Below are 13,169 nucleotides of genomic sequence, written 5' to 3'. Positions count from 1 at the left end.
AACGAAATATAAATGAAAATTGTATGTTTTATATTTTCCAACTATAATATATTTTTGATAATTCTGCATTGATGTTGACCAATTTGCTTCACAGATTAAATTTTATCTCATTCAAAATTATATTGTTATTTAATTTGTAAGAAATGATTGTTTCCCTCAGTTTCAGTCGAATCGTTGCGTACTCTACATTATTAATAATAAGACGGTGGATTATTCTATCGGTCTATCCGAAACCTTATTGTGTTTCAGCAAGTTTCTGTTGAATTCAGGAACTCACCTATACTGTGATAGTATTTTCTGATTCTAGTATTGGTGAAGTCAGGATACAGGCTAGGTTTCATTTATTCAAAAATTCCACTCACTCAGCGTTACTACAAAGTATATAGAAACCTGTATATAGTATAAACTATATAAAAACCCCAATTTTACTCTGAAATTGATATGGATTTGTAATGAGGCGAGTTTCTAAATTTAACAGAAAAATGCATATAGATTGCTTCAACCAATGGAAATGCATTCATTTTTTCATAGATCATCGGATCAATCGGTGATTTCACTGACGAATTGAAGAATCCATCTATACATTCCTAGTTTGAGTATGTTCACGAAATATAAAATAACTGTCTTCAAAAATGTCCACCTCCTCAACTTTGAACGCCAATTTCAGTGAATGAAACCTTACTAGTTACCAGCATTTTGGATCATTATGGAAGTTTTGGGTACCGCAGAGTTTTTATCATTACCCAGGAACCAAAGACTATTATTCATAACTTATATATTTGTAATTTACAATTATGTCTATATTCTGGAAATTATTTTTCAAACTATTTTTTTGTTCATATACTAATTATGACGTTTTTGTCAGTTACTGCTATGTAATCATACACTTATGCTTTTTAACTGGAAAATGAAGATTTATTATTATTATTATTCTGAAGAAAGGTTGGTTATGAAAAATTCATAACACATCAACAACAAACAATCCTATAACATATATGGTGGAGTGATTTTGATAAGTCTTGAGGTGTCGTATATAAATAAGTAGGTATTTTCGCACCTCTCTTTGTTTTTCTGATCGCGAAAGAATAGCACCTAAAGGCTGACTTTCGACCAAAAGAGGTCAGATGTCAATCTTGCTGAAGTGCCCATCACTAAGTTGAGGACCGTTCGGAAAGCGGGGGTGGATAGAGTGGGGTATTAGGTTCTCCTCGCTAAATAGCTGGGGGGAAAGCTTCTACTTCAGGGCACTCAACCCGGGAGGGGCATGGGGGGCCTTTCTGTTTGAGACACACTGTATGGTTATGCCCGATGAAAGTATTCATGCGACGAATTTGCTGTCTGTAGACGATCTTTACGATTTTAGATTCGTTTTCAGTATTCGCACCTTTTTCTCGTTTCTATTGTTGACTGGTTTCACTTCAGTTTTAGTTTTTGTATTAAGGGCGCGAAATATACACGCGGAGTCAAGAGTCAATCGATATTTCGAATGTGTACTTCCCCCATTCTTACCAAAAGTGAATATTTTTGTATCGCGAAGAGTGAACTGGTGGAATATTTCGTATTACTCTTTTTTATTCCGAAACAAATGTTAACAAAAATAAATTATTGAATATGTTCCAAGAGTGAACAAATATCACATTGTAGATTAATCTCGTTTGTGTCGATAATCAAAGCTTCAACATGAGTGAAGATTTCACGCCTCGAAATTACCAGATAGAGCTGATGGAAATCGGACTGAAAAAAAATACAATCATGTTCCTACCAACAGGATCAGGCAAAACTTTCATCTCACTATTGGTGCTGAAGAACATGAGCAGAAGTCTTTTGAGGTTAATAACATTTTCATTTACGTATGAACCGTGGCGAGTTTATCATCATTAATAACAATGGATTGCACTTGATTAAACAATATTGAAATATGAAGGGTTGTTAAGAGATGAGTTGAGCAACGAAAAATATCAAATTATGTAGTCCAATTCATGCTTTTCATGCTCTGGCAAACATGATTCCAAGACTTTCAACCAAATATCTTTCAAAAACAGATATCTTTGGAACAATCTTTCAGAAATCAGTTGCTTAAATCAGAATAAACAGGAGGATAATGCAACAATAAATTCAACTTGTTTATTTTTTGGTTTAATTCTATGAAAATGAAAATTTTAAAATGGGGTATCCGTTGAGTGAGTTAACAATTAATATTGTACTTATTGTAAATGGTGCAACCGCTAATGAACAAATTGAAAAAATATTCTGACTGATAACTTTTTAGATCTTACGCCAACGGTGGGAAAGTCAGTATTATTCTGGTGAACACGGTTGCTCTTGTTGATCAGCATCAGAAATACATCCTGAATCGCACAAACTTGACTGTGGGCCAGTACACTGGCGAAATGAACCTCGACAATTGGCCTAAATACAAGTGGCAAGCTGAATTTGATAAATACCAAGTTTTGATCATGACATCGCAGATCCTTGTCAACTTGTTCAATAATAACTTCATTGGTACGTAGATACAATTTTTCATCACCAAATTAACCAGCCTGTCTTCTAGATCTGAATAAAGTGAATTTGCTGATCTTCGACGAATGTCACAGGGCTGTGAACGATCATTCTATGCGCCAGCTGATGAAATTCTTTGAAAACCTGACAGACCCCCCGCGGGTTATTGGTTTGACAGCTACTTTGCTCAATGGCAGCTGCAAACCCCATAAGGTTGTCGAAAAAGTGTTAGCCTTAGAGACGACTTTTCACAGTAAAGTTGCAACAGTTGATGGGTTGGCTGCAGTCGTGGGGTGAGTGTGGTCAAATTAAGTATAATTTTTTTTGTAATCATGATAAATATATTGTAATAATTTTTTATTCAGTTTGTATTGTCTTGAGTATCCCCAGAAACGTTGAATGTTTATTAAGAGGGATTAAACACTTGAGATCTTGATATATTTTGATGATTTTTTAGTCTCAGGAGCCACAAAAGCTGGGCTGGGCATGACCAAAATCTCAATATAACATCAAATTCAACAAAAATAACGTTCTATTCAAAAAATATAGTTAAGATGTTAATACTGTCGTTCATGATTCCCCAAAGTTAACTGATCATTTATTTATAATAGTCAATTTGAGTAATTGCAATTCATCGACTCCAAAATGCACTGGAACCGGCACATTGACTTTATCTGCAAAAAACTCAGTAGCCAGTGCTTTGCGATTAAGCAACTGAAGAGATCCTTGAACATGAAATCTCTACTAAATGTATACTATGCATTTAGTTCACTCAACTCTGAACTACACCATTATGTCATGGGGAAATAGCACAGAGATGGAAAGATCTTTTGTAATACAAAAAAGGATAATTCTTGTAATATTTGATCTTTCCTATAACGAACCATGCCGAGATACTTTCATACGGAACAACATCCCTACTTTAACTAGTATATATCTCATGAAAATCTTAATGTATGTCAAAACAAACATCAATTACTTTGAGAAAGTCGGAGATATTTCAAAGTATGCCACTAGAAATTCTAAAAATTTGCGACTGGGCAGGGTTAATCACGCATTTTTTAAAAAAACTGGAATCTACAGAGGATGTTCTTATTTCAACTTGCTTCCTCACACTATCAAATGTTCGTCCGTAATAATCTTCAAAAAAGAACTGAGAAAGATTATGAACAAAGGTTGCTTCTACAATATACAAGAATTTGAAAATTATTTAAAAACTATAAATAGTAGTACATAACCAATAAATAAACCTTGTTAGCATACTTAGTGGGTATAATTGTTTACCTGCACTCTAGTTTTGTGTAAGGTCAGATGGTATATTGTAATGTTATCTGGACCTGTATCTTAATTGCGATTTTCAGTTATGCATAACTCACATCTGTGTATACTAACACACAAACAGTGTATCGGTGTACACAGTGTATTAGTAGTATATACATGGATTTTATCTCCAGTATACTAAGTTTGTATCTGTTGTATGCTATTTAATTGTACACAATTCATATTTTATGTAATTTCCATAAGCTTACCTTTATTTATATCCTTGTTGACGTTCACAATCCATGTCTATGGAAGATGTGTTTAGTATATATATACCTTATACATTTTACATTTCATTTTATGTATTTCTGACATCCATGTAATAGTGTCAATGAAGGAGAAAATAAATATCTATGTATCTATCTATGAAGCACAAAATATCACAAAAACATACAGAAACCTCAATGATTGTAATATGGACAGGATTAACTTGAGTTTGATATCATGTAAATTTTTGTTGAGCTGTGTTGATGTAGATATATTTTATGAAGACTTCAAAAGTCAGTGTGAGTCAGTTGTTGACTCAGTTGCACCAGAAAGATCATACACTTTGAAGTCAAATAGTGTACCATGGTATGACAACGAGGTTAAAATACATTGTGACAAAAAAGATTGGGCTTACAAGATGTTCAAAAATAATAGAACTGAAGAAAATTGGAACCACTATAAATTTCTTCGAAATAAATGTGTGAATTTACTGAAACTCAAAGAAAAAAAAACACTATCATGATAAAATTGATCAAAATAGGTCAAATCCAAAGAAAATGTGGAAAACACTCAAACAGCTTGTAACCTCAAAAAAATCAATGATATTATTGCTTCTATCTGAATATTTGCAGATGAAACGAGAGTACTACAAAAAATTAAAATTAAAGCTGGATAACATCATAGCTGAAGGTGATAATTCTAAAATTATAAAATATCTGAATGGAATTCCAAAAATAGTGAATAAATACGATGCAAAAAACTAACTCATACAACAGAAAAGAGAGAATTCACGTCAATTGAGTTCAATGTAGATATTGTTTATTTAAACATAGAAAGTTGTTAGCTCACAAAACTCAATTGATAGCTGAGATTGTTTGTTACCATCCTGCCACTATTTTACTTAGTGGCAGGCGAAAAAAATTGTGTGTAATGGGTGTAATTATTTATATTACAAAAGATAGTAAATTTACAAACTGTAAAAACTATGTGTAAATTGATATCTGTAACCAGCGGCAGCACGAAATGGATAATAGGAAGTTTATATCATTTACCTAGTGGAAGTCATGCAGCTTTTCTCAATCAAATGGAAATAATATGTGAAGAAATATTTTGCAGGAATCCTCGAGTGATTTTAGCTGGTGATTTTAATTTAGACTTCTTCTCTAATGAATTTTGTGTTAAAAAATCAAAGATCTTTTCAATGCTTATGGTATACATCAAAATGTGGAAACAATAACTAGTAAACACCAGTAAAAGTTTAATAGACTGTATTGATAAATCAGGATAATTTGGAAGTTGAAGTATTGCATGAACCCAAGATCACTGATCACTCTATAATAACTGTTAAATGTTTTCAAAATGTGAGACCTACTACAGCAGAGAGGTGCACTAGAAAGTTAACCGATGAAAACCTGCTTACCATAAATTTAAATTTAATTTATAGTCAATTCCTACTGAATAGTATAGATGTTAACGACATTTACAACAATATTAAGGATATTTTAGGCAAAATTGTTAATAAGATCGCACCCGTGAGAACAATAACAATAGGCGTAAACGGCCTACCTTGGTATGACGATAATATAAAAAAAATTAAGCAGAGAAAGATATCGTGCATATAAAATCTTCAGAAGTATCTCTAATACAACCAACTGGGAAAATTATAAACAAAAACGTAACGCTGTTGTTGATTTAATGAAAGAAAAAAAAGTGTTATTATTATAATTAAATAGACAGAAATATGCATAGTCCACGTTTAATGTGGAAAACGCTAAAAAAATTAATAAACCCTAAACAAATTAATAATGATTTCTGCAATGGTGTGCAATTCGAAAAAAATTGTTAGATTTTTTGTGTTAGAGATACAGGAGAGATTTCTTTGTCAATAGTATTGATGAATATTACTGGAGTTTTTTCCCCCCCAACACCAAATCGTTATTTTTACTACACGTGTTTCGATCACCAAGTGATCATCTTCAAAGAGGAAGATTAAAGCTAGAAACTAATGCGAGCTAACCCTATTTATGCTATATAATTAACACATACAGGTAAACCATCCAGGCGTACCAACCATACAGGTATACCAACCAAACAGGTATACCAACCTAAATTAATTTTACAATTTTGCCTTATCTATTATTTTACAATATATGTTTACATAAAACAATTTTCAGCTATATAAAAATTAATTTGACAATATTGCCTATCCAAATTTATTTTTGCAATGTGTCCTAATTTAGTACCTAATTAGTAAACCCAACATTATTTTATTTTAACAAGCTACATAGTATGCTCTTTGGTATAGGTCCGTCATCGTTATTCATAATATTATTGTGTTTACTTATTTCTACACTCTCATGGGCATCTAGTTGCCTGTTGTTGTTAACTTGTCTAACTAATCTTAATGAATGGAATGGTTTTGTTGCAAAATATGATAGGCGACTGCTGATTTTTCAGGTCTTCCATATTTTAAAAGTGCTATGTGTTCCTTATATCTCACTTTAATAGATCTTTTTGTCTGTCCATAATATTTTGCATCGCAGTCCTTACATTCAATTTCGTAAATTCCAGACTTTTCCGAATTCTCGACTTTGTCTTTTGGATTTCTCAAAAGGCTCTGTAGTGTATGACTTGTTTTAAAAACCACCTTCATACCTAGTTCCTTGAAAATCTTTCCAAAGTTCCTCGTATATTGGTGGTATGGAACTGAGATGTATTTTCTTGGTTTTTGTCCTTTCTGAAAGTCGAGATTTCGTTCATTCTAAATAGTATTGATGATATGGTGTCTAGTATTGAAGATGCTGAGTTTTCTTGTAATATAAAGTGGAATGAAAAAAAGTTCAGTAATTTTAAATTAGTACATAGCCAGGGATTTTCTGGCTCTGTCTGCAGGTGGCGCATTGGACATGTTGAAGCTGCAATCTCAAAAATTAAGCACATTTTTGCAAGGTTCGGTTCCCCTGATATTTTCATTACCGATAATGTTCCATATAGCAGGGAAATAGTTCGCTTATTCAAGTATGTTTATTTGCCATCTTCTGCGGTTCACCTTAAGTGGTTCAATGAATATATTTATTTTTCTTAACTTCCAAATAACTTCACTGACCCTGCTTTGTTATAAATTTACATTTATCATTAAGTATTGAGAAATTGTGCTGTATCTCATATTATTTCTTACCGAACTCGGTTTGTCTCCCCTTCCAGCTACTCCACAAACCCCTCAGAACACCTAAAAGTGTGCGACGCCCACATCTTAGAACCGCACGAGCGAATAGCGACGAACTTCCTGAAGAAAACCGAGACAGTTCTGAACTTCCTGAGAGTAGACGACCCTACGAAAGCCAAACTTCTCGATTTGAAAGGGCTCCAACCGCTCTCCACGTCTGCAGGTCGCAAAGACCTCTCGAACATGCTCCAAGACCTCGCGAAGCACATCGAAACGATGGGGAGCTACGGGGGGCTCAAAGCAGCGGTCTCGTGCTTGATCCAAGTCGAGCGAATGAAGCAGCACTGCGAAGAGATTAATTTCTTCCGAGTTTTGATGTACGTACAGACCTGTCTGTCGTATGTCAAGGAGACGCTGTCGAACGCGATGGTGGAATTTGAGGAGCGCCAGAAGATCTTCAAGTTTTCTTCGGAGAAGATGCTCGCTCTGTTGGATATACTCGACGAGTACAAGAGGAAGTCAGAGGAAAAGCTCTGCGCGATCGTCTTCACGGCGAGGCGGTCCACAGCCAAGGTACAATAATAACAAAATTCTTTTATTATCATATGCTACATAGTAGAAGAGCAACGTCAAAACATGTAAAAACAAGCTTCTATAGAAGCGTACCGAACCAATGTTTCGAATCGCGAATATAAAATGAGTTTCTCTTAGAATAGATTATTATTCTGATAAAAATATATCTACCTACTTTATGAATATTATCATTGATGACATGGTAGTTGATGAGTATAATTTGGAACCTCTGGCATAAGATTAATCTATTGATTGATTGACACACGTTCACCAGAAAACATTTTTGTTCTGGTTGGAGAAAAATTTTTTCAATAGACTATGGTACAATAATAGAACATAGGCTTTCACGGCTGGGGTCACGATATGAGAGAACCTGAAGCACCAAACGGTTTATTTGCTACTGCAACAGACACCATCAGTAGCTCGCCAGTCAGTCTCGGTGGCGACTGACTGGCGAGCTATTGGTCCACTCGTATTTATAATTGCAGTAGATGGTGGGGAGATGATGGTGGGGAGGACGACGGTGGGAGCGAAGGCGGAGTGTCAATACAAATGCTCACTCCTGATTGGTCCCCACTTGTGGAGACCAATTTGTTCTGATTGTTCCGCTCTGTAACTAGGCTGTTATGATTGGTCCGCACTGTGACTAGGCTGTTCTGATTGGTCCATGTATTATTATATTGTGTAGCTTAACTATTTCATAACGAATGTTTTGAAGTTCAAACCGAATAGTTGAAATTATTTTTCGCGTGATGCATTCATCATATGAAAGTAATGAGTGATTTTTTTGCTGGTATCTTTTTGGCAACACCGTTTTTGACAGATCACGCGTGAATCGTGTCCTATGTCATTGTAAAACTTGTTCAGTTTGGTCTATAATTTAATCATGAATGAACAACGCTTGCAAATTATTGAATTTTATTATCAAAATTCATGCTCGGTGAAGAAAGTGCATCGTACACTTCTTTCAATTTATGGGCAGTTTCGTCGGCCTACTGAGGAAGCTATTCGGAAGCTTGTGACTAAATTTCGAACCCAATTTTCATTATTGGACATTGAACCACCAACACGCATGCGTAGAGTGAGGACCGAAAAAAATATTGCGGCTATATTCGCCAGTGTTCGTGATGACCGTGAAAGGTCGATTCGCCGCCGTTCACAGCAATTGGGGCTCTGTTACTCCACTATGTGGAGAATTTTGCGAAAGGATTTGGGTGTAAAACCTTATAAGATACAGCTGGTGCAAGAATTGAAGCCACACGACCTCCCACAACGTCTAACATTTGGTGAATGGGCGCTGGCAAAGTTGGAGGAAGACCCACATTTTTATCGAAAAATTGTGTTCAGCGACGAGGCTCATTTCTGGTTGAATGGATACATTAACAAGCAAAATTGTCACACCTCGAGTGAACACCAGCCACAAGCATTGCAAGAGCTACCGATGCATCCCGAAAAAGTCACTGTTTGGTGTGGATTATTGGTCGGTGGCATCATCAGGCAGTACTTCTTCAAAGGCGACAATGGCTGGAACGTTACTGTAATTGGCGAGCGCTACCGTGTGATGATTGACAACTTTTTGTTGCCCAAAATGGAAGAATTAGACATGCCTGACATGTGGTTTCAACAAGACGGTGCCACGCAGCACGCGAAACAAGAGCCCAATTAAGAGCCGCTTTCGGTGAACAGTTTATCTCACGTTTGGGGCTCGTCGATTGGCCATCTAGATCGTGTGATTTAACGCCTTTGAATTATTTCTTGTGAAGTCGTGTTAAGGATCATGTCTACAGGGATAAACCAGCAACGACTGACGCCCTGGAAGTTAATACTGAAGCATTTATACGTGAAATACCGGTCGATATGTTAGAGAGAGTGTGCCAAAGTTGGACCTTGCGCATGGGCCATCTAAAGCGGAGCCGCGGACAACATTTGCATGAAATCATCTTCAAAAATTAAATTATTCTGATCGTTCTATCGATGCCAATGAAGATTTCATCTGTTTTTTCAAATGTTTTGTGTTGTTTTGTGTTTAAGAGGTATAGGATCTACCTCTTAAAAAATCACCCGTTAGTGATTTCAAGAGGATTTTTTCTTTGTAACTCAATTTTCATTTGGAAGTAGTAGTTTCGAAAGAGTTTTTTCTTTCAGCTTGCATCTGAAAGTTACTTTTTTGCAGAGTTTATTTTAAATAATTTGATGTATTCAGTCGGTTTTTGTTTGAAGGTGCAGAAGAGGGAATACAATACGCTTTTTTCTCCTTATTATTATAACTATCAACTTTCATATATAGGTGATCTACCACGTTCTGCAAGCTTTGGCCGAGTGCCACGAGGGATACAGAGAACTGAAGCCGGAGTACATCGTCGGGTGCAACAACAACCCCCTCAACGACACCAGGGAGAATCTTTATGGGGCAAAGAGGAACAAGCGGGTCTTGCAGGCGTTCGCAGACAAGGAGATCAACGTTTTGGTTGCTTCAAACGTTTTAGAGGAAGGCGTGGACATTCCGAAGTGCACGCTGGTCATCAAGTACGACAGGCCGGAGGACTATCGCTCGTATATTCAGTCGAAAGGACGGGCCAGGCACAGGAAGAGCTTGTATTACATCATGGTGGAAGTGGAGAATTTGAGGAATTTCGAGGGAAAGTATGCGGAGTTCCAGAAAGTGGAGAAGCTGCTCAATGAGGTATGGTATTTTATTATTCTTGGAAGATATACCGCTTCACCGCTTTTTTCTTATTTCAATTTCTTGTCGTCTTGAAGCGAAAAGATATGAAACGATAAACATATTTTGGAAAGGTACATATGTTATGCTCAAGTCAGTGACGGCTCGTGCATTGGAGAACAGAGGAGGCTAAAGTCGTGAAGACTATATACACACAGAAAAGCCCGCCGGAGGCGCGAAAATTTTTTGGGGTACAGCACCTATTTAAAGCCAAATACGTTGAAGCGATTGAAAGTTGTGATGTACAGGTAATATCGGTAGTTTCATCAATTTCCCATGCAAAAAAAGAAACACTTTCAATCTCCTTGCTTATATTTTCCTCAATAATATATGCCACACTGTCTATAAGCTCATTTTGGATGGTTTTTGAGGTACCCAACAAAACGCTACCGTTTAAAAAAGTGCAAAATTGTGAATCATATTTGCCCCATACCATTAAAAGTTCTTTGTAATTGCCGAGATTGATCATATCTTCGGTTTCATCGTGTCCGCGAAAAGCTAATTCTTGGGAACCCAAATAAATCGTAATATCGATAAGTCTTTTTAAATTCGACCGATTTTACCTAACCTGATTATTAAAAAAATTATAGCCTCTTTTTGAGCTGTATCTATAGCTGTTGCTATATTTTGTTTGCTAAACAATTTCAATTTACACGACGAAAATATATGCTCCTTAGATTTAAAATGTGTTTCTGTAGAACGAGGTAAATTTTTTAAATTGGAGTATCCTATTTTAGACCACGTTTGGTATTCGGTTTGTACGGAAAATAAAACACAGGGCCAACAAAAAAGTTTTTCACGTTTAATGGAGCCGGTTAACTAATCGCATTTATCGTACCAACTAATATTAAATCCTCGATTTGCCGATTATCTGACGCTTTAATTGAAATCAAATTTGGTTGAGGCCTTCCCGGAGTTTTAATGATGTAAAATTTATTATCATACAATAAAGACTTGAAATTATTTGTCAGCAACTAATCGACTATATCGTCACATTTTTTAATTTCGTCCAACTTATCCATAATAAATGGAAAAAAAACTTACCGAAAAGTGAAAACCTGAAAACACCTTGAAATTGAAAGAAAACACTTTAAAAAACACATTAAAAATATTACCAAAAAGCACTGCTATAATACCTACAATACTGCCTGTTTTATACACAAAAAACAAATATTATCAAGAAACACTAAAACGATTTACCGAAATATTTTTCAGTCCCGGTCCGTCACGGCATCCCGTCCGAATAATTAAATAAAAAAAACGCAGTCGTACACTAACGGAGACCAGCTGGAGGCTAGCCTCCTCTAACGCTATAATGTCTGCAATTAAAATTACAAATCGCTTGTCGCTGGTTGGATCCGTCTCGCGGAGCTTGTGTTTTCTAAAGCGGTCGGAGGCTTGGTTCCTTTGTAACGTATGGCATTTATTATTTCGGGTTGATGGTTTATTCGTTATTCGTTCATGGGCGGTGCGTTTGAGTTTTGTTGACGCAGGATACAGTGTGGTACGTACTACGTAGTGAGTGATAGTGTTTTTTCGGGCATATTATGTATTTATATAGCCTCAAATTTTATGGGGAGGCTAAGCCTCCCTTGCTTCCTCTGACGAGCCGCCGCTGGCTCAAGTACAGATGGAAACACCTCACCCTTGCCTCTCATGTGGACCTACGACTTTGTAGGTACGTGATTAGGAAAAAAAAAAGGTACGTGGCTCATGGGTTGAGCTCTGGAATGAACTGAAGTGGGTTTAAAATACATTTTTTCTTAAAATTATGATATAAATCTTTTGTTCTGTTTAGTACTTGATAGGAAAGAACCAGGAGAGATCCGATCCTTCCCGGGAAAACATCGAAAAAATGTACAACGAAGCCGAGCTACCGCCTTACTTCGTGAATGGTCTAGACTCGGCTCAAGTCAATATGACGTCGGCGATTCCTCTTCTCTGTCAGTACTGCAACAGCCTTCCATCGGATATGTATACTTGTCACACTCCTGAGTGGTATGTGAAAAAAAATATTGGGGGCGTCGAAGCTGACGATAGGTGCAGCGTAGTCATCATGATACCCACGGCATGTCCCCAACCAGAACTCTTAAAGCCAATTGAGGTGAGACCAAACTCTCATTCTGAATGATCTTTTTTTCATACTTTGACGTTGATGAATCTTATTGTCTATACCGGGTGTCCCACATTTTATGTGACAGGCAATATCTGGTTTGTTGAAGGAGATACACAAAAATTTTTCATACAAAAGTTTTAGGAGTTCATGAGAGCTATATTTTGATATAATTTTTAAATATACAGGGTGTTTGGTGTAGGTGCTACAGACCAAAATTCCATTTTTTAAAATAGAACGCCCTGTATATCATTACATATTCAGATGCTACGTTAAATTCTGATATCATTTCATGTTTGGTTTTTGAAATTCGGTTACGGCGTTGTTGAGTTATTGCTTAAAATGTAAAGTCTTGAGAACGACTATTATTTTTAAAAATATCTCATACAATTATTCTCTCTGCATCAGATCACATGAAAATTAGTCAAAATTTTGGGTGTTCGAAGTAATGGTTTCAATTTTGAGTTGTGGAATTCAGTCAGGAATCATTTTGAATATGAAACAATTGCGAAATTGAAAGAGGTGTATTTGAAAACAAATCTTTAATTAATAACAATGTAAATAATATA

At 35.9% G+C, this 13,169-nt stretch overlaps 1 protein-coding gene across 1 annotated transcript in view; it reads left to right on the top strand.

Moving 5' to 3' along the window:
- The first annotated feature begins 1,380 nt into the window (after positions 1–1,380).
- Positions 1,381–13,169, top strand: part of LOC111509308 (endoribonuclease Dicer) — a 31,497-nt gene continuing 19,708 nt past the window's right edge. Inside the window, exons 1-6 of the mRNA XM_023165026.2 lie at positions 1,381–1,829; positions 2,270–2,502; positions 2,552–2,792; positions 7,231–7,765; positions 10,053–10,448; positions 12,286–12,591. Coding sequence (XP_023020794.2) covers positions 1,681–1,829; positions 2,270–2,502; positions 2,552–2,792; positions 7,231–7,765; positions 10,053–10,448; positions 12,286–12,591 — 1,860 coding nt within the window. The 5' untranslated portion in view covers positions 1,381–1,680. The remainder of the gene's footprint in view (positions 1,830–2,269; positions 2,503–2,551; positions 2,793–7,230; positions 7,766–10,052; positions 10,449–12,285; positions 12,592–13,169) is intronic.

This window comes from Leptinotarsa decemlineata, unplaced genomic scaffold, assembly GCF_025532065.1.
Source record: "Leptinotarsa decemlineata unplaced genomic scaffold, Ldec_3_MD MMD2_tig00078422_RagTag_RagTag, whole genome shotgun sequence".
In the NCBI taxonomy this organism is placed as follows: Eukaryota; Metazoa; Arthropoda; class Insecta; order Coleoptera; family Chrysomelidae; genus Leptinotarsa; species Leptinotarsa decemlineata.
Note: the sequence above shows the minus strand (reverse complement) of the source record. Positions and strands in the feature narration are given on the sequence as shown.